The 17839-nt window shown below is 53.4% G+C and overlaps 3 protein-coding genes across 3 annotated transcripts; all 3 read right to left on the reverse strand.

The window, feature by feature from the left end:
- Window positions 1-4624: 4624 nt before the first annotated feature.
- LOC128940767 (phospholipase A and acyltransferase 1-like) lies at window positions 4625-5755 on the reverse strand. Its single transcript, XM_054282445.1, has 2 exons — window positions 5518-5755; window positions 4625-5313 (listed from the first exon to the last, which is right to left on the reverse strand). The coding sequence occupies exons 1-2, from the start codon at window positions 5664-5666 to the stop codon at window positions 5031-5033; spliced, it is 432 nt and encodes a 143-aa protein (XP_054138420.1). The 5' UTR covers window positions 5667-5755; the 3' UTR covers window positions 4625-5030.
- Window positions 5756-11036: 5281 nt separating this feature from the next.
- Window positions 11037-12973, reverse strand: LOC128940766 (phospholipase A and acyltransferase 1-like). The gene is made up of 4 exons (XM_054282443.1): window positions 12934-12973; window positions 12278-12488; window positions 11813-12081; window positions 11037-11419 (listed from the first exon to the last, which is right to left on the reverse strand). Exons 2-4 carry the CDS (start codon window positions 12393-12395, stop codon window positions 11249-11251), a joined length of 558 nt encoding a protein of 185 aa, XP_054138418.1. The 5' UTR covers window positions 12396-12488; window positions 12934-12973; the 3' UTR covers window positions 11037-11248.
- Window positions 12974-15545: 2572 nt separating this feature from the next.
- On the reverse strand, window positions 15546-17169 carry LOC128941056 (phospholipase A and acyltransferase 1-like). The gene is made up of 4 exons (XM_054282978.1): window positions 17130-17169; window positions 16477-16690; window positions 16035-16300; window positions 15546-15653 (listed from the first exon to the last, which is right to left on the reverse strand). The coding sequence occupies exons 2-4, from the start codon at window positions 16595-16597 to the stop codon at window positions 15546-15548; spliced, it is 495 nt and encodes a 164-aa protein (XP_054138953.1). The 5' UTR covers window positions 16598-16690; window positions 17130-17169.
- Between the last annotated feature and the right edge of the window lie 670 nt (window positions 17170-17839).

A 17839-nucleotide genomic window follows, 5' to 3' on the forward strand; every position in this document is an offset into this window, starting at 1 on the left:
AAATAACCACTTGTAGCAGCAGAGATCTTCAACTCCTATCTCTCAGTCCACTAAAAAGCTTGGGCTGGGACAGATTCTCAGATTTTATACTCTCTAAGCCAGAGTTCCAGGTAGAAGAAACTTCAGGCTGAGCAGGGTTATTGCTGCTGTCATCAACCATCTGTTCTGCACTTGGGGAGCCCTTGCCATGCCTGGCTGCTCTGAAGGCTGCTGCAGAGCATGTGGTGATCACTGGCACCCCAGCACCTCTGACAGAGCAGGCGAGGCAGAAAACAGCAGGATAAATATTCAGTTAGAGGACACCTAAGCCCTAAGGGGAGCAAAACCATGTCAAGGTTTGAGAATTGGGACTAGGACATTTGACAAGTGTTAGGGATCCACCAGGCAGGTCTAATCCTGCCTCAGTGGAGCAATGGAAGCACAAACACTGCCAAGGCAGCCCAATGCTCTTTATTGCAGTTAATGGTGAATGTGCCTATCTTTGGCAGGATGTCTGCTGGCCAAAGTCTAGCATTGTTGAAGGGTTTCAGAACTCAAGTAAGGTTCCCTTTTGTTTTCTCCTGGAACCAAATCAATAAGGTGTTTTCTTGAAGTGTGATTGTCCCATCTAGTGCTGCTCCAGCACTGCCCTGCTTAATCTTAGCAGAGTTGACTTTTTTAGGAATTTAGTTAAAAGGCAGGTCCCAAGCCCATTTCACAGAGCATTGATCCTCTACAGAAGACGGGTAAGACCAGAAAGAAGCTGCAAGCAGTTCCCAGGCTGAGATGGGACAGAGGATTTATCTGGTGTGAGATCTGCACATGCTTCTCTGTGTTTTATCCCTGTTTGGCAAGCACCACCAGGAGAAAGCAAAGGGCAATTCCCTTGGTTTAACCTCCTATTTAGCTCTGTCCTCTCCCCTCCCTGGCAGTCAGGAAGTCGCCAGGAGGCTCCTGGCAGCTGTTGACCCATCCTGCCAGCAAGCTTGAGGACACTCAGCTCCCTTCTTTGCATCTCACAGGAGCTGCTCAATTTAGCCACAACAGGCAGGGGCTCCAAGACACTGCATATGCCTTGCCTGCCCTTTTGCAGACCTGGCAACCAGGACTTTTCCACCTGCTCAGGCCCTCAGCAATACTTTCATTCTACCTTTTCATAAAGGTAAGGTTAAAATCCATGATTCACAGAAAGAGCCCATAGGATGTGGTAGGTGCACAGTCTGCGGTAACTGGGAGTGGGGCTGTGGCCAAGCCTCATCTCCAATGGGTCACATCTGTGCAGGAGAGCTGTGGAATTGTATGGAAGGCAATGAGACATGGAGTGCCCAGCTGCACTGACCAATTACAGAAGGGTACAGAGGGCACACAGGTGTAAGGCATGTAAGGTGAAGGTTATAGAAGGTTGGCATAAACAACAAAAAAGTGCAGGTGCTTGAAGCTTTCTGAGGTGGTGTGGTCTTACTCTGTGTATCACAGGTGTCTCAGCTGTGAAAGGATGTAGCTGATGAACCCAGGATGTAGGTAGAAAGCATGAACCAGTCTTCAGAAAAGCACTGAAGGGGAAGGAGTGGAAAATTTTCTTGCAAGTGCTTATGCACTACCACAAAAATCATCACAGACAATGAAATAAAAGCAGATGCAGAAATCAGGCCAGTGCTGCTGGGGGTCATCTTGAATGGTGACATTCTTGACTTACTATTTCTAATGGGAGGGCAGAGAGGAGCAAGGCAAAACTGTTGAACTTGCACACAAAGCTATCCTCAAACAGATAAAAGACAATTGTAGGCAAGATGAGTTTGGATTTTTACATTTTAATAAGTCTTTGAATTAATTATCACAGCAGTTGCTAGTAAGCATTCATTACACTTGTGGCAAAAGCTGAACACTGACCAGGGACTCCATGCCTTGCTTGAACTCTTCTCAACAGCAACTCTGTTCTAGTATATCTCTCCACGCTTTTTAAATTTGCCAGAAGAGATGGACTGAGCAATATTTCTGGAAGTGATATCAAAACTAGCAACATGACCATGCAGCCACAAAAGGAGCAGGGACCACAAGAGGAAGACCAGGCTCAGCCACAAGAGGAAGACCAGGCTCAGCCACAATTCTTCTGTTAATTCCTATCAGTATCGCTATAGAAATAGAAGTGATATTTCGAAGTGTTGGCTTGGGCTGTAAAGGGAAAGTAAAACACAGGTTAGAGACATTAGAAGCAACCCCCAGACATGATATCTGAGTACAGGCTAAGATAATCACGGTAATTGAATCTGGGTCAGACCTGCCCCATTATCAGAAGGGGCAGCAGCCAGGTTTGTCCCCCCAGGAGGTGGCACTCAGGGAGAGGGCACTGCCAGGGTGCAGCCAGAGCACAGGGACCCTGCAGGGGCAGGGGCTCTGGGGAGGCAGCGCTGCTTTGGAGCCCACGCCTGGCACTGGGCTGTGCCCTGCAGGCTGCAGGCTGTGTCCCAGTGCCCGGCTCACAGCCAGCAGCCAGGAGCTGCTCTGGGAGGCACCCAGGGCTCAGCCTGTGACACTCACCTGCTCACAGAGTGCTTTACCGTAACGGAGCTTTGTCACAAAGTGCTCACAGTTGCTGACAAACAAATTATATATCAACACCTTGTCAATCCATTTCTTAGCACGCTGGATAATCTCCTTCACAGGGAAAGGAGTGTGGTCCTGATCGTACTTGTTGTTGACACGCCATTTATCATTTCCTGCCACGGCCTTCAGGCGCTGCTTCTTCACCTTTGCCCCCATAGCGGTTATTCCCCCAATGCTGGCTGACATGGATGAATCATTTTTATCTGGGGAAGGCAAGGAAGAGATAAGGCAGGCAGGCAGACCTTCTCTGGCCCCTCCACAAGCTCAGATGGCCTTTGGACTGGTCCTGGAAAGCTCATCTACACACACAGAGTCCACCAGTAGCCCGAGGAGGGATGGAGGCCTCCTGGAGCTCCCCAATAACCCCTCTGCATCCTGTCAGGCTGCACCAGCCTTACCTTCAAGTGTCACATGGATGACATATCCATCCCCCATGTAGAGGGCCCAGTGCTGGTACCATGGCCGACAGATCTCAATCAGGTCCCCAGGGCTGGGACGTCCAAACATTGACCTTGTCATCTGTAATATGAGGAATGTGCGTTTGACCACCTAATAAAGCCCTCAGCTGGAGAACACACACTAAACCCTCAGCAATAAATTTAGTTTACTTTTTGAGAAAGTTAAGCTTAAAATCATTTTTTTCATAGAAAAAGTAATTGGATGTAGCTGATAAAAGCAGGATGAGGATAGAAGGCCTGCACCAGCACTCAGTAAATCACTGGAGGGGAGGTGGAAGCTTAAGGGAAGGAAAGTTTACTTTCAAGTGCTTTCAGATTGCCACAAAACTCATCACAGACAAAAAGTAAAAGCCCATATAACAAACAGGACAGTGCTGCTGGGGATCACCTTGAATAAAGATATGTATGACTCGGTATTTCTTAGTGGGGCAGCAGGGACAAGAAAACCATAGCGGAGAACTGTCACAAATTCCTCAGAGTATATGCCAAGCTCATCATATGGCAGTTCCATGTCAATGCAATCCTCAGCACACCAGATGATCTCCTCCACAGGCAGAGGTGTGTGGTAAAGGTCATACTTGTTGTTGACAGCCCAGTCATCCTTTCCCACCACCTCCTTCAGGAGCTCCTTTGTAGCCTTGACCTTGCTGATGGGTATTGTCACACCGCTGGCAGACAGGGGTGCAGCATTTTCATCTGGGGAAAGCAGGGAAGAGATAAGGCAGGCAGGTAGACCCTCTCTGTCCCCTCCAAAACCAGAGATGGCTTTTGGACTGCTCCTGGAAAGGTCATACACACACACAGGGTCCACATGGAGCAGACTATGGAGATAGAACAGGCTCCAGGAGCACCACAACACTCCCTCTGCACTCTGCCAGGCTACACCAGCCTTACCTACAGGTGTCATATGGATGACATATCCATCCCCCACATAGAGGGCCCATTGCATATAACTTCCCTTTTTGATCTCGATCACATCCCCAGGGTTGGGGCAGTCCTTTTCATCTGTCGTATCTCGAATGGTCATTTCACAACCTGCAGATGTCCTCGACTGGAAAACCATAGTAAACACTCAGCAGTAAATTCAGTATACTTGGAGGGATAGTTAAGGTTAAATCTTTCATAGAAAGAGCCAATAGGATGTAGCTGATAAAACAAGTATGAAGGTAGAAAGTCTGCACCAGCCCTTAGAAAAGCACTGGAGGGGAGGTGGCAGGGTAAGGAAAGGAAAATTTGCTTTCAAGTGCTTGTAGATTACCACAAATAACATCACAGACAAAAAGCAAAAGCCCATGTGACAAACAGGCCAGTGCTGATGGGGATCACCTTGAATGAATGGTATTTCTTGAATGAATGGTATTTCTTAATGGGATGGCAGGGAGCAGCAAGGCCACAATGGTGAACCTGCATGCAAAGCTGTGAAAAGAAGATTCTAGGCATGATGATTTTGGGTATTTATGCATTATTAAGGCTTTAATTTAATTATTTCTACAAAGGGTGGCAAAAGCAGGGCAGAGACGCTGTGCAGCCAGGGAATCCCTGCCTTTCTCTGAGCTTTTCCTGATGGCCCATCAGTGCTCTCTTTCTGGATTTCACCCCCAGCAAGCCCACCCACACAGTGAAGGCAACAGCACAGATCCTACTGCCAGCATGCAAACAGTTGTTCTCTTGGCAGGTAAAGGGAAAGCAAAACCCAGGCTGGAAACACGAACAGCATTTGCATTTAGCCCCAGGCATGGTAATGGAGAATAGGCAGGGGTAATCAGAACAAGCAAAGCAACAAGAGCCATGTGCCCCATTATCAGAAGGGGCAGCAGCCAGGTTTGTCCCCCCAGGAGGTGGCACTCAGGGAGAGGGCACTGCCAGGGTGCAGCCAGAGCACAGGGACCCTGCAGGGGCAGGGGCTCTGGGGAGGCAGCGCTGCTTTGGAGCCCACGCCTGGCACTGGGCTGTGCCCTGCAGGCTGCAGGCTGTGTCCCAGTGCCCGGCTCACAGCCAGCAGCCAGGAGCTGCTCTGGGAGGCACCCAGGGCTCACCCCTGGCACTCACCTGGTCTGAGACTCCTTCTCCATAGCGAAGCATTGTCATAAAGTGCTCACAGTTGCTACCAAGCACATCATATGTCATCTCCTTGCCAATCCATTGCTCAGCACTCCAGAGTATGTCCTCCATGGGTCGCGGAGCGTAGAAGTTGTCATACTTGCTGTTGACACACCATTTATGATTTCCCACCACCTCCTTCAGGAGCTCCTTCATCACCTTGGCCATTCTACTGAGATTTCTCCCATTGCAGGCTGACAATTTTTATCCGGGGAAGGCAGGGAGGAGATAAGGCAGTCAGGCAGACCTTCCCTGGCTCCTCCAAAACAAAGATGACCTTTGGACTGCTCCTGGAAAGGAGAGCTACACACACAGAGTCCACCACCCACAGCCCATGGAAAGAGACAGGCCTCTTGGGGCCAAGACCCTCCTCTACACCCTGATAGACATTTCACAGAATGCACCAGCCTTACTTTTCACGTAGATGATGTATCCATCCCCCATGTAGAGGGCCCAGTGTTGGTAACCTGGCCGGTCGACCTCGATCAGGTCCCCGGGCTGGGGATCGCTCCTGCCTTCTGCCATGGCGGGCTGGCGCAGTGAGGCGGTGCAGGTGCAGCCGGGCTGGCTGAGCGCAGGGCAGAGCGCAGCGGGCAGGCGAGGGCTGTGCAGGGGCAGCTGGCGGGAGCGCAGGCACGGAGGGTGTCAGCGGCGGGCGCCGAGGGCAGCGGCTGGCGGAGCGGGGCCGGGCCGGGCCGGAGCCGGCTCGGGGCCGCTGCCGCCCGCCGGCGCAGGGCGAGGCAGCGAAGGGCGCCGCTCGCAGGCAGCGCATCCGCCCGGGGCCGGGCCGGGCCGGGCCGGGCGGGCGTCCGGCTGCTGCCGCCGTGCCCGGCTGCCCCCGCCCGCCCGCCCGCCCGCCCGCCGTGCCCGCGCTCCCCTCCCGGCCGCGCTCCGCTCGGGGCTCCGCCGGCGCCGGGCCGGGCCCGCTCCGCTGCCGGGACGCGGCTCCCCGGGGCTGCCCGCGCTGCCCAGCCGGGCCCGGGCCCTGCGGCACCTGCGGCCGCCCGGCAGAGCCTGCAGGGGCCGCGTCCTGCTGGCAACGCCCGCTCGCATCCCCCGAGCCCCGCTCACCTCTGCACCTGTCCCACTGCTGCCGTGGCCGCGCTCCCGGCCCGCTGCTCCCAGTATAAATAGTTTTTTTCGAGGAAATTGCGCTATCGCTGGCGGTCACTGCCCTTCCTGGCCCCGCAGCTGCACGTCTGGCACCACCCATCCCGTGCAGCGGCAAGGCTCCGCTCCTTAGGGTAGTGCCTGTGCCGCTGCTGCCATGCTCTCTCGAGGCCCGCTGCTCCCGTTATAAGCTCATGGCAGAAGAAATTGCGTGAATCCTGCCGGGCTCACTGCTAGCGCTGCTCCGGAGCCGGCCCGTTCCATCACACTCGACCCCCACCCCAAAGAGGGCTCTGCTTCCAGTCTTGGTGCCAAGGAACTCCTGTTGATTGGAAAATCTCATCTTGTACCTGAGGAAGCCGAGCTGCCCCCTCATTGCAGTGAGCCTCTGTCCAGTGCAGATGCTCCTCCTGTCCAGTGATGGCCAACAGCACTATCCCTGTCATTCCACAGGACATCTCCTGGCAGAACAACCCCCCCTGGACGCTGATTAAAACCTGCCTTGGGTACTGTGAAAAATACATTCACTCTCTTGTGAAAAGTTAAAAGTTTAATAAAGGACAACAGGAGAAAAGGACCATACAGCAAAGGTTATTATGGCCGGGTGCATCATGGCACCCAGCCAAGAGCACACTGATTTTTGGGGATATCCCTTGAATACCTTTTCTCGTTACATTGGCCTGTTGCATATTTATAGACGCTTATACATATCCATAAACTAGTTTACATATTCCATAAACTATTTCACATGGCCCCTCCTTGGGTCCTCTTTATTAGAGCATGCATGTTTCTTGGCTGTGGTTTTGGCTCCTTCTCTTTATCATTTCCATTTTAGCCTTGGGTCCACACTGTCTTCAGACTGTGAGTGTTGATAGCTGGCTTATCTGTACCAAGTGTCCTCATCCTATGTTAATTGGATTTTATCTCATCCAAGCAGGCATTTTAACACCCACATAGCTATTTCACTAATATGTCTAAGCTTAATTAACAGGAGAAATAAAAAGTATATCTTTATAACAAAATTATTTTGACATCACACATATAAAATCCAGTTTAACATTTGCAAAAGGCCAATATTATCATAAGTATTTTTAACAGGTACCAGTCAAACAGTTGATGCCACAAATGGCAGAGGATGCTGCAGAGGGATTTGAAATGGCCCCATACAAATGCACAAGACTGTGCAACAAAAAGCCTGGATGAGTGTGGAGGCCCTGGAGAGGCTTCTCTTAAGGTACAACCCATTAGCTCCTTCCCCTGTTCCTATGCCTGAACATAGGTGTTCCTGAGGCTCTCCCTCCCTTTTCCCTGCTTGGGCCTCACCTTGATACTGCCTGGAGACCAAGGTCAGCCAGGAGTCCCCTGGGGGAGGGAGTGGGATCTTGGGGGGTGTGGTCTGAGAGCAGAACATCTCCCTGCGTGGCTGAATTAAACATCTATGGATATCATGCAAAAGCCTTTTTTGCTTCTACACCCCAGACTTTACTAGCAGCAATTTAGTCTGCAGCAGATTAGATTTATGTGAACCCACCTGCAAACACAATAAAGAGAGTGAGTGAGACCCTACAGCCAGGCTCTGAGCTGCACGATGCTGCGGCTTCAGCCCAAGTTTTCATCTTCTCATGTAACCCCGATTCACATGGCTGACATCCCTACAAAAGCCCCTCCTTTTAGGGAGGGGCTGCATCCGTCCTGGCTCTGCCTCAGAGCACATACATTGATATTGTTTTCAACTTTTGCGAAAAGAACAGCCTTGATTGTACTCATTGCCAGCTGTAAAACCACCTAACTGGTACAGCTGCAAAAAGTTTTGATTGCATTTCCAGGAATACAAGAAGGAGCTTCAGTTTCAGTTTCAGTTTGGTTATATCATGTTTTCCTGTATTAAAACTAAATAAATATTGGGAAGGATGTAATAACAAAGGAGAGCAAAAAAACAACAGGAATTCATGGCTTGATTATTTCAAGCATTGAAAAACTAATGTTTAACAAATGCAAAGAATTAATTATTTTTCTTTTTCTCAAGCCACAAGTTTTTCCGTTCAACTCCTCTGATTCCCTCCCTGATGGGGCTGCCAGGGCAGTGAGTGAGCAAGTGGCACCTGGTGCTTTGCTGCTTTCTGGAGTTAAACCTGGACAATCTGTTCAGAGCAGACAAAACCAGCCAGGCTCTCACACACAGCTCTTCTGCTCTCACCTGTCCCTGCAGGCCAGGCAGGTGCCTGTAACAAAAGCAGCACAGACTCTGTGTCTCACAGGTGGGATGCAGCTCACCTGCTTCCAAACACTCAAGGCAGATGCTCCAGGTAAAGGACAATCAAGCACACTTAGCCTGAAGAGTTTTCTTCCACGACAATGCACACATCAGCTTTGTGACAAGGGAATGGTGTGTCTCAGTGCATTGGGAGATGAAGCACAGGTGCTGCATAGCTCATTCTGCACATCCCTCACCGCCAGCACTGCAGGGACCCTGGCTTTGCCTTCCTGCTGGCTGGGGGAAGATTGATCTGGTGCTTTAGAATGCTTATGAATGCACTGGAATCAATATCTTGTCACTACATTGACAATGCCCACAACTCTGAGGGTCAATGTCCCCTTGATGCCTTATTAATTCTTTAAGCACCTCAGTGTTTTGGCAGCTCAAAGAGCAGAATCCTAGAAGGAGTTGAGAAGGGGATGAAAAGGGATCATAAAAATCACCTGGCAGGCTTGTTCTGCTCCAAGGTCAACAATCACTGCACATACGGTGCTGAAGTGTGAAATTTTGATGGCACAGTGGAAGAAAAAGCTGATTGAGAAAAAGTCAGCTGGGGTTTTTCTGTCAGACCTCCCCACACTGGGGCTCTGCTGCTGCTGCCTAAGAGAGTCAGATGAGCCAGGGAAAGGAACGCTTTGTAGGCAGGGAAAAACTGAGCAAAACACCATCTCCCCAAAATCAGAATGCCCTGTAAAACACAGGAGGATACAGCCTGTAAAACCTGCCCTTGCTTCCCATCTCCCCAGCTCCCAGGAGCTGCTCAGTTTGGGCAGCACAAGCTGCCGAAGGTTTCAAGACACAGCACATTCCCTGCCTGTCCTTTTGCAGACCTGGCAGCCAGGGCTTTCCCACTCTTACGGGTTTAGGCTTCTAGGGGAATTTTTCCCATATCCATGGTGAAGACCCTGAGAGTAGGAGAGGATGACTGCGTGGAGATGGATGGCGGGTGAATGAGCCCTGTAAGGGAAGGGGCTGATATCCCTGGCACATCAACGGAGTGGTTTGGGGAGGGGAATGGGGGTTTGGCAGTTTACTGGCTGTTGGTGCTGTCCTGCGCTCGGGGGAATCGGAGCCGTCTTGCGGTGCCGCGGGCAAGGCTGCGCTCTGTGCCGGGACTGGGCTGCGCCGTGAGCCGGCCCCGCTGCGTCTGTGTCCGTGTGTCGGTGTCCGTGTGTCGGTGTCCGTGTGTCTGTGTCCGTGTGTCTGTGTCCGTGTGTCGGTGTCCGTGTGTCTGTGTGCCGGTGTCCGTGTGTCTGTGTCCGTGTGTCGGTGTCCGTGTGTCTGTGTCCGTGTGTCGGTGTCGGTGTGCCGGTGTCCGTGTGTCTGTGTTCGTGTGTCTGTGTCCGTGTGTCGGTGTCTGTGTGTCGGTGTCCGTGTGTCGGTGTTCGTGTGTCGGTGTCGGTGTGCCGGTGTCCGTGTGTCTGTGTGTCTGTGTCCGTGTGTTGGTGTCCGTGTGTCTGTGTGCCGGTGTCCGTGTGTCTGTGTCCGTGTGTCTGTGTCCGTGTGTCGGTGTCCGTGTGTCTGTGTGCCGGCCCCGCGCTGTGCCGGAATCCGTGTGTCGGTGTCTGTGTCGGTGTCTGTGTGCAGTTCAGCACCGCGTTGGCGGTGGCTGCTCGGTGTACCGGCCCCACCCTGTGTGGGTGTCGGTGTCTGTGTGCCGGCACCGCGCTGTGTCCGTGTGTCGGTGTCCGTGTGCCGTCCCGCGCTGTGGCGGCGGCTGCTCGCTGTGTCGCTGTGTCGCTCCCCGCCCGTGCCGCCGCCGCCGCCGCCGCTCCCTCGCGGGTTCCCCGCGGCTCCCCCGGCCCCGCAGCCCCGGCACAGCCGCACCGCAGGGACAGCGGCGCTCCGCGGGTTGCGGCTCCGCGGGTGGAGCTCTTGGCAGACTTCTATCTTTTGTACCAGAACACAAACACACCAAGACTCAGCCGGTAAAACCTCAGCGGTCCTTTTTATTGCAGTGATACACAGAATGAGCCTCGAGGAGCTAGATGATCAAATCAGGAAGAAAAGTCTGCACCAGTGCTCGGCAAAGCACTCGAGGGGAGGTGTGTGGGATGGGGAAGGAATGGATAACTTGCTTGCAATTTCTCCCAGATTACCACAAAAACCATCACACACAATAAAATAAAAACTCATGCGGCAAGCAGACTCGAGCTGCTGGGGATCACCTTGAATGGTGACAATTTTGACTTGCTATTCCTTACTGGGATGGCAGGGAGAAGCAAGGCTGAATTTTTAAACTTGCAAACAAAGCTATACTCAAATAGATAAATAAGAATTTCAGGGAAATATGAGTGTGGATATCAGACATTTTATGAAGGCTTATTTAATGTTTACAGCAAGGGTGGCATAGTTGCTAAGAAGCCTTGATGGTGTTTTGCCCTGTTTTTTGTAGTTTTTCTAAGCCTTCTGATGTTTACCTTCTTGTAACAAACTTTGTCTAGCACTTTATGTCACCAACTTATTGTTCTGCATTCTTTCACAGAGGAGGAGAAATTTGATGGAAATTTGATGGAAATTGATGTTGGTTTGTCCAGTGTCATTGGAGTGTCACTTTTGGAAATCTATAAATGTCAGAGTCAGAAATCAAACACCCTCTTTTTTACCTTGGAGAGATGTGTGTACGCGTAGTTTTATTTCGTGTCCCATAGCGACAATGGAGTGTGTAGCAAAAGCTGGGCCGTGACCACTGTGGCAAGGAGCTCTCCCTGCCTTGCTCTGAGCTCTTCCTGACAGCCCGTCAGTGGTATGACCGCTCAGATTTGCCCCCGGAAAATGCCATCCGAACAACAGCAGAAACACCAGCAACAGCAGCAGCACCAGCAGCAGTAACAGCACCAACAAGAGGAAAAACAAATGCAAGGGGAGCCAATCCTAGAGTTGCAACACCACCAAAAGCGGCTTTTCTGGCCTATAAAAGGGAAAGCAAAACACAGGCTGGAAACATCATGACCACTTACATTTACACACCAACACTGAGCCCTTCAAAATGATAATATAGAAAAGGCAGGGAAAATGGGGGTTAATAAATCAGCAGGAGCCATGTGCCCCATTATCAGAAGGGGCAGCAGCCAGGTTTGTCCCCCCAGGAGGTGGCACTCAGGGAGAGGGCACTGCCAGGGTGCAGCCAGAGCACAGGGACCCTGCAGGGGCAGGGGCTCTGGGGAGGCAGCGCTGCTTTGGAGCCCACGCCTGGCACTGGGCTGTGCCCTGCAGGCTGCAGGCTGTGTCCCAGTGCCCGGCTCACAGCCAGCAGCCAGGAGCTGCTCTGGGAGGCACCCAGGGCTCACCCCGTGAAACTCACCTGGCGAGAGACTCCTTTTCCGTAGCGGAGCTCTGTCACAAAGTGCTCACAGTTGTCGGTAAGCGCATTATATGGCACCTCCCTGTCAATCCATTGCTCAGCATCCCGGATGATCTCCTCCACGGGGCGAGGAGTGCGTTTGCGGTCATACTTGTTGTTGACACGCCATCTATAATTTCCCACCACATCCTTCAAGCGCTGCTTCTTCACCTTGCCTCTTGTGGCACCTATTGAAGAGCTGCTAAGCCAAAGGGATGAGCATTCGTCATCTGCGGAAGCCAAGGAGGAGATAAAGCAGTCAGGCAGAACCTCTCTGGTCCCTCCAGGACATCAGATGGGTTTCCTCTGCTCCTGGAAAAGACAGCTACACACACAGAGTCCACCATCCACAGCCCATGGAGGGAGACAGGGCTCCTGGGGCATCCCAACATCATTTTGCACCTCGCCAGGCTGCAACAGCCTTACCTACAGATGTGAGGTGGATGACATATCCATCCCCCACGTAGAGGGCCCAGTGCTGGTAAAATGGTCTGAATATCTCGATCAGGTCCCCGGGCTGAGGTTTGCAATTCTTCTGTCCCATGGCGGGCTGGCGCAGTGAGGCGGTGCAGGTGCAGCCGGGCTGGCTGAGCGCAGGGCAGAGCGCAGCGGGCAGGCGAGGGCTGTGCAGGGGCAGCTGGCGGGAGCGCAGGCACGGAGGGTGTCAGCGGCGGGCGCCGAGGGCAGCGGCTGGCGGAGCGGGGCCGGGCCGGGCCGGAGCCGGCTCGGGGCCGCTGCCGCCCGCCGGCGCAGGGCGAGGCAGCGAAGGGCGCCGCTCGCAGGCAGCGCATCCGCCCGGGGCCGGGCCGGGCCGGGCCGGGCGGGCGTCCGGCTGCTGCCGCCGTGCCCGGCTGCCCCCGCCCGCCCGCCCGCCGTGCCCGCGCTCCCCTCCCGGCCGCGCTCCGCTCGGGGCTCCGCCGGCGCCGGGCCGGGCCCGCTCCGCTGCCGGCACGCGGCTCCCCGGGGCTGCCCGCGCTGCGCGGCCGGGCCCGGGCCCTGCGGCACCTGCGGCCGCCCGGCAGAGCCTGCAGGGGCCGCATCCTGCTGGCAACGCACGCTCGCATCCCCCGAGCCCCGCTCACCTCTGCACCTGTCCCGCTGCTGCCGTGGCCGCGCTCCCGGCCCGCTACTCCCAGTATAAATAGTTTTTTTAGAGGAAATTGCGTTATCGCTCTGAGGTCACTGCCCTTCCTGGCCCGTCAACTGCACGTCTGGCACCACCCATCCCGTGCAGCGGGAGGGCTCCGCTCCCCTATAGTAGTGCCAAATACAGCCGTCGAGTTGAAAATGTCATCTTGGTATCGAGGAAGTGTGGCCATCACCTCATTATGGGGAGACTCTATCCCTAAGTCATCCTCCCATCCTCCAGTGATGGGATAGCCCTGACCCTGCACTCTGTCACTCTGCTGGATGCATTTTCCTCCAGAAAAACAACCACTGGATTATGATTAAACCTGCCTTGGGTAACAGTCTATCAGCTGCTACCAAAAATGGCAGAGGATGCTGCAGAAGGATCCCAAATGGCCTCAGGTAAACACCAAAGACTTTGCAGCAAAAAGCTGATGGATTAGATTTATGTTAACCCCCCCACAAACACAGACAAGGGGACCAGGTTGAACAAGGCTGGGGCTTCCCGGGCCTGCACTGAATCAGCCCAGGTTTTCATCCTCTGATGTGCATTACATAGATGCTTGAAATGTCTACAAATGCCCTTCTGTTTAGGGAAAGTCTGTGCCCCTGCCCCTGATCACAACCACGGATATTTCTTTCCAGTCTTGAGAAAAGAACAGCCTTGACTCTATTCCATGGCAAATGCAGATCTCGGGTCTTGCCAACAGCTCCTACAAATGCTCAAAATGCAGCAATTAATGGATTCTGCTGCTCCTCCTCACACTCTCATTTTATGGTTTGGGAAGTGTTCCACCAAATCCTGTCAATGCACCCACCAGGCTCCAAGGAAAAGCTGCCCATAATGAACAACATCACCCTGACTGCAAAGAGATGCCCAGTACAACTACAAACTTCTGCAGTTTGGGAAATCTTGCAGCTTTCAAGACGAACAATACAATTCCCCAGACAAACTAATGCCAGTTCACACTACAACACTCTTGTCTTCCAGGGTGAAGTAGAGATGTGAGAGGTTCGTATGCTGCCCTCACACGGTGCTCACTTGTCAGGGTGTGCAGAGAAAATGCTCTGAGAGCAGAAAGGCTACTCAGGTTACTGTATAACATAAATAGTTTGCCCATGAAAGAAGTTTCAATTGCATTTCCAGGAATTGAAAAACGAATTTAATTTCAGTTTCATTATGATGTGTTGTCCTGTATTAAAGCCAATGTCTTACTCAGAGGTCATAATAAACAAAAATAAATGAAAGATCAACTTTGTTATTTTGACAGTGGAAAAACCCCAGTTTAGAAAAGCAGTGAAATCATTCCTTCCTTTGCTTTCCTCTAATGGAGAGCTTTTGGTTAACCTACTAAACCATCTTTTTCTCAAGCCACAAGTTTTTCACAGCAACTCTTCTGATTCCCTCCCTGATGGGGCTGCCAGGGCAGTGAGTGAGTGAGCAAGTGGCACCTGGTGCTTTGCTGCTTTCTGGAGTTAAACCTGGACAATCTGTTCAGAGCAGACAAAACCAGCCAGGCTCTCACACACAGCTCTTCTGCTCTCACCTGTCCCTGCAGGCCAGGCAGGTGCCTGTAACAAAAGCAGCACAGACTCTGTGTCTCACAGGTGGGATGCAGCTCACCTGCTTCCAAACACTCAAGGCAGATGCTCCAGGTAAAGGACAATAAAGCACACTTAGCCTGAAGAGTTTTCTTCCAAGACCATGCACACATCACCTTTGTGACAAGGGAATGGTGTGTCTCAGTGCATTGGGAGATGAAGCACAGGTGCTGTACAGCTCATTCTGCACATCCCTCACCGCCAGCAATGCAGGGACCCTGGCTTTGCCTTCCTGCTGGCTGGGGGAAGATTGATCTGGTGCTTTAGAAGACTGATGAACGTTTTGGAATCAACATTTGGTCACTGAAGTGACCTTGCCCAAGCTCTGGCAGGCAGAGTCCCCTTGCTGCCCTTACAATTCTTTAAGCACCTCAGTGTTTTTTTGGAAACTGAAAGAGAAGAATCCTAGAATGGACTGGATTGGAAGGGACTATAAAAATACCCTGGCATGCTTATTCAGGTCCAATGCCAGCAACCACTGCACTTACAGGATGATGGGAGAAAACTTCAAGGCACAGTGGAATAAACAGCGGATAGAGAGATATCCACTGGTTTTCCTGTCAGACCTCCCCACACTGGGGGGTCTGCTGTTCCCAAAGAAAGTCAGAAGAGCCTGGGAAATGTACACTTTATAGGCAGGGAAAAAGTGAGTAAAACTCCATCATGCCAAATTTAGAGCATGCCTGTAAAACACTGACTTTGTTTCTCAATGGGATATCAGGGAGAAGCAAGGCTGGACTGTTGAACTTGCACACAGAACTATATTCAGATAAAAGAGGATTTTAGGGCAATATGATTTTGTATTGCAGAGATTTTATTGAGGATTGCTTAGTGTTTACAGCAAGGGTGGCAGGGTTGCAAGCAAGTCTTGAAGGCAGGTGTTGTAAAAGCTGGCCTGTGACTGCTGTGGCCAGGGACTGTGACTGACCATGTCTGAGCTCTGTCTGAGAGCCCATCAGTGGCACTATCTCCTGGATGTGCTCTCAGACAATGCCATCCCAACAAGAGCAGCTCCAGCAAGAATGATACTTCCTACTGCTGCTGCAGCACTACCAGTAGCTGCTTTACTGACCTGTAAAAGAGAAAACAAAACACAGGCTGGAAACATGAGGGGCATTTATATTTACAACACTCTAGGATGATAATCTGGAAAAGGCAGGGATATTCAGGGTAAATAAATCATTGACAGCCATGTGCCCCATTATCAGAAGGGGCAGCAGCCAGGTTTGTCCCCCCAGGAGGTGGCACTCAGGGAGAGGGCACTGCCAGGGTGCAGCCAGAGCACAGGGACCCTGCAGGGGCAGGGGCTCTGGGGAGGCAGCGCTGCTTTGGAGCCCACGCCTGGCACTGGGCTGTGCCCTGCAGGCTGCAGGCTGTGTCCCAGTGCCTGGCTCACAGCCAGCAGCCAGGAGCTGCTCTGGGAGGCACCCAGGGCTCACCCCGTGACACTCACCTGGTCTGAGACTCCTTCTCCGTAGCGAAGCATTGTCACAAAGTGCTCACAATTGCTGTTAAGCACATTGTATGGCACCTCCCTGTCAATGCATAGCTCGGCACGCCGGATGATCTCCTTCACAGGGAAAGGAGTGCAGGAGCTGTCATATTTGTTGTTGACACGCCATCTATGATTTCCCACCACATCCTTCAGGAGCTCCTTCTTCACCTTGGCTCTTGTGGCACGTATTGAAGAGCTGCTAAGCAAAATGGATGAGGCTTCATCTGCGGAAGGCATGGAGGAGATAAGGCAGTCAGGCAGATCGTCTCTGGCCCCTCCAGGACCTCACATGGGCTTCTGATTGCTCCTGGAAAGAACAGCTACTCATACAGGGGCCCAGGGAGGGAGACAGGGCTCCTGGGGCATCCCAACACTCACTCTGCACCTTGCCAGGCTGCACAAGCCTTACCTGTCACATGGATGACATATCCATTTCCCACGTAGAGGGCCCAGTGCTGGTAAAGAGGCCGGAATATCTCGATCAGGTCCCCGGGCTGGGGTTTGCAATTGTCCTGTCCCATGGCGGGCTGGCGCAGTGAGGCGGTGCAGGTGCAGCCGGGCTGGCTGAGCGCAGGGCAGAGCGCAGCGGGCAGGCGAGGGCTGTGCAGGGGCAGCTGGCGGGAGCGCAGGCACGGAGGGTGTCAGCGGCGGGCGCCGAGGGCAGCGGCTGGCGGAGCGGGGCCGGGCCGGGCCGGAGCCGGCTCGGGGCCGCTGCCGCCCGCCGGCGCAGGGCGAGGCAGCGAAGGGCGCCGCTCGCAGGCAGCGCATCCGCCCGGGGCCGGGCCGGGCCGGGCGGGCGTCCGGCTGCTGCCGCCGTGCCCGGCTGCCCCCGCCCGCCCGCCCGCCGTGCCCGCGCTCCCCTCCCGGCCGCGCTCCGCTCGGGGCTCCGCCGGCGCCGGGCCGGGCCCGCTCCGCTGCCGGGACGCGGCTCCCCGGGGCTGCCCGCGCTGCCCAGCCGGCCCGGGCCCTGCGGCACCTGCGGCCGCCCGGCAGAGCCTGCAGGGGCCGCATCCTGCTGGCAACGCACGCTCGCATCCCCCGAGCCCCGCTCACCTCTGCACCTGTCCCGCTGCTGCCGTGGCCGGGCTCCCGGCCCGCTACTCCCAGTATAAATAGTTTTTTATGGGCGATTGCGCAATCGCTGTGCGGTCGCAGCCCTTCTTGGCCCCGCAGCTGCACGTCTGGCACCACCCATCCCGTGCAGCAGCAAGGCTCCGCTCCCTAGCGTAGTGCCAAATACACCCATCCCGTTGAAAATGTCATTTTGGTATCAAGGAAGTGTGGCCACCACCTCATTATGGGGAGACTCTATCCCTAAGTCATCCTCCCATCCTCCAGTGATGGGACAGCCCTGACCCTGCACTCTGTCACTCTGCTGGATGCATTTTCCTCCAGAACAACAACCATCTGGATCGTGATTAAATCTGCCTTGGGTATCAGTCTATCAACTGCTACCAAAAATGGCAGAGGATGCTGCAGAGGGATCCCAAATGGCCTCAGGTAAACACCAAAGACTTTGCAGCAAAAAGCTGATGGATTTGATTTATGTTAACTCCACCCACAATCACAGACAAGGGGACCAGGTTGAACAAGGCTGGGGCTTCCCTGGCCTGCACTGAATCAGCCCAGGTTTTCATCCACTGATGTGCACCACATTCAGATGCTCAAAATCTCTTCAAAAGGCCTTCTGTTTTGGGAAAGTCTGTGCCCCTGCCCCTGACCACAACCAAGGATATTTCTTTCCAGTCTTGGGAAAACAACAG

The sequence above is a fragment of the Melozone crissalis genome, unplaced genomic scaffold (genome assembly GCF_028551555.1).
Source record: "Melozone crissalis strain CALT ecotype California unplaced genomic scaffold, PUWL_Pcris_2 ptg000034l_1, whole genome shotgun sequence".
NCBI lineage: Eukaryota > Metazoa > Chordata > Aves > Passeriformes > Passerellidae > Melozone > Melozone crissalis.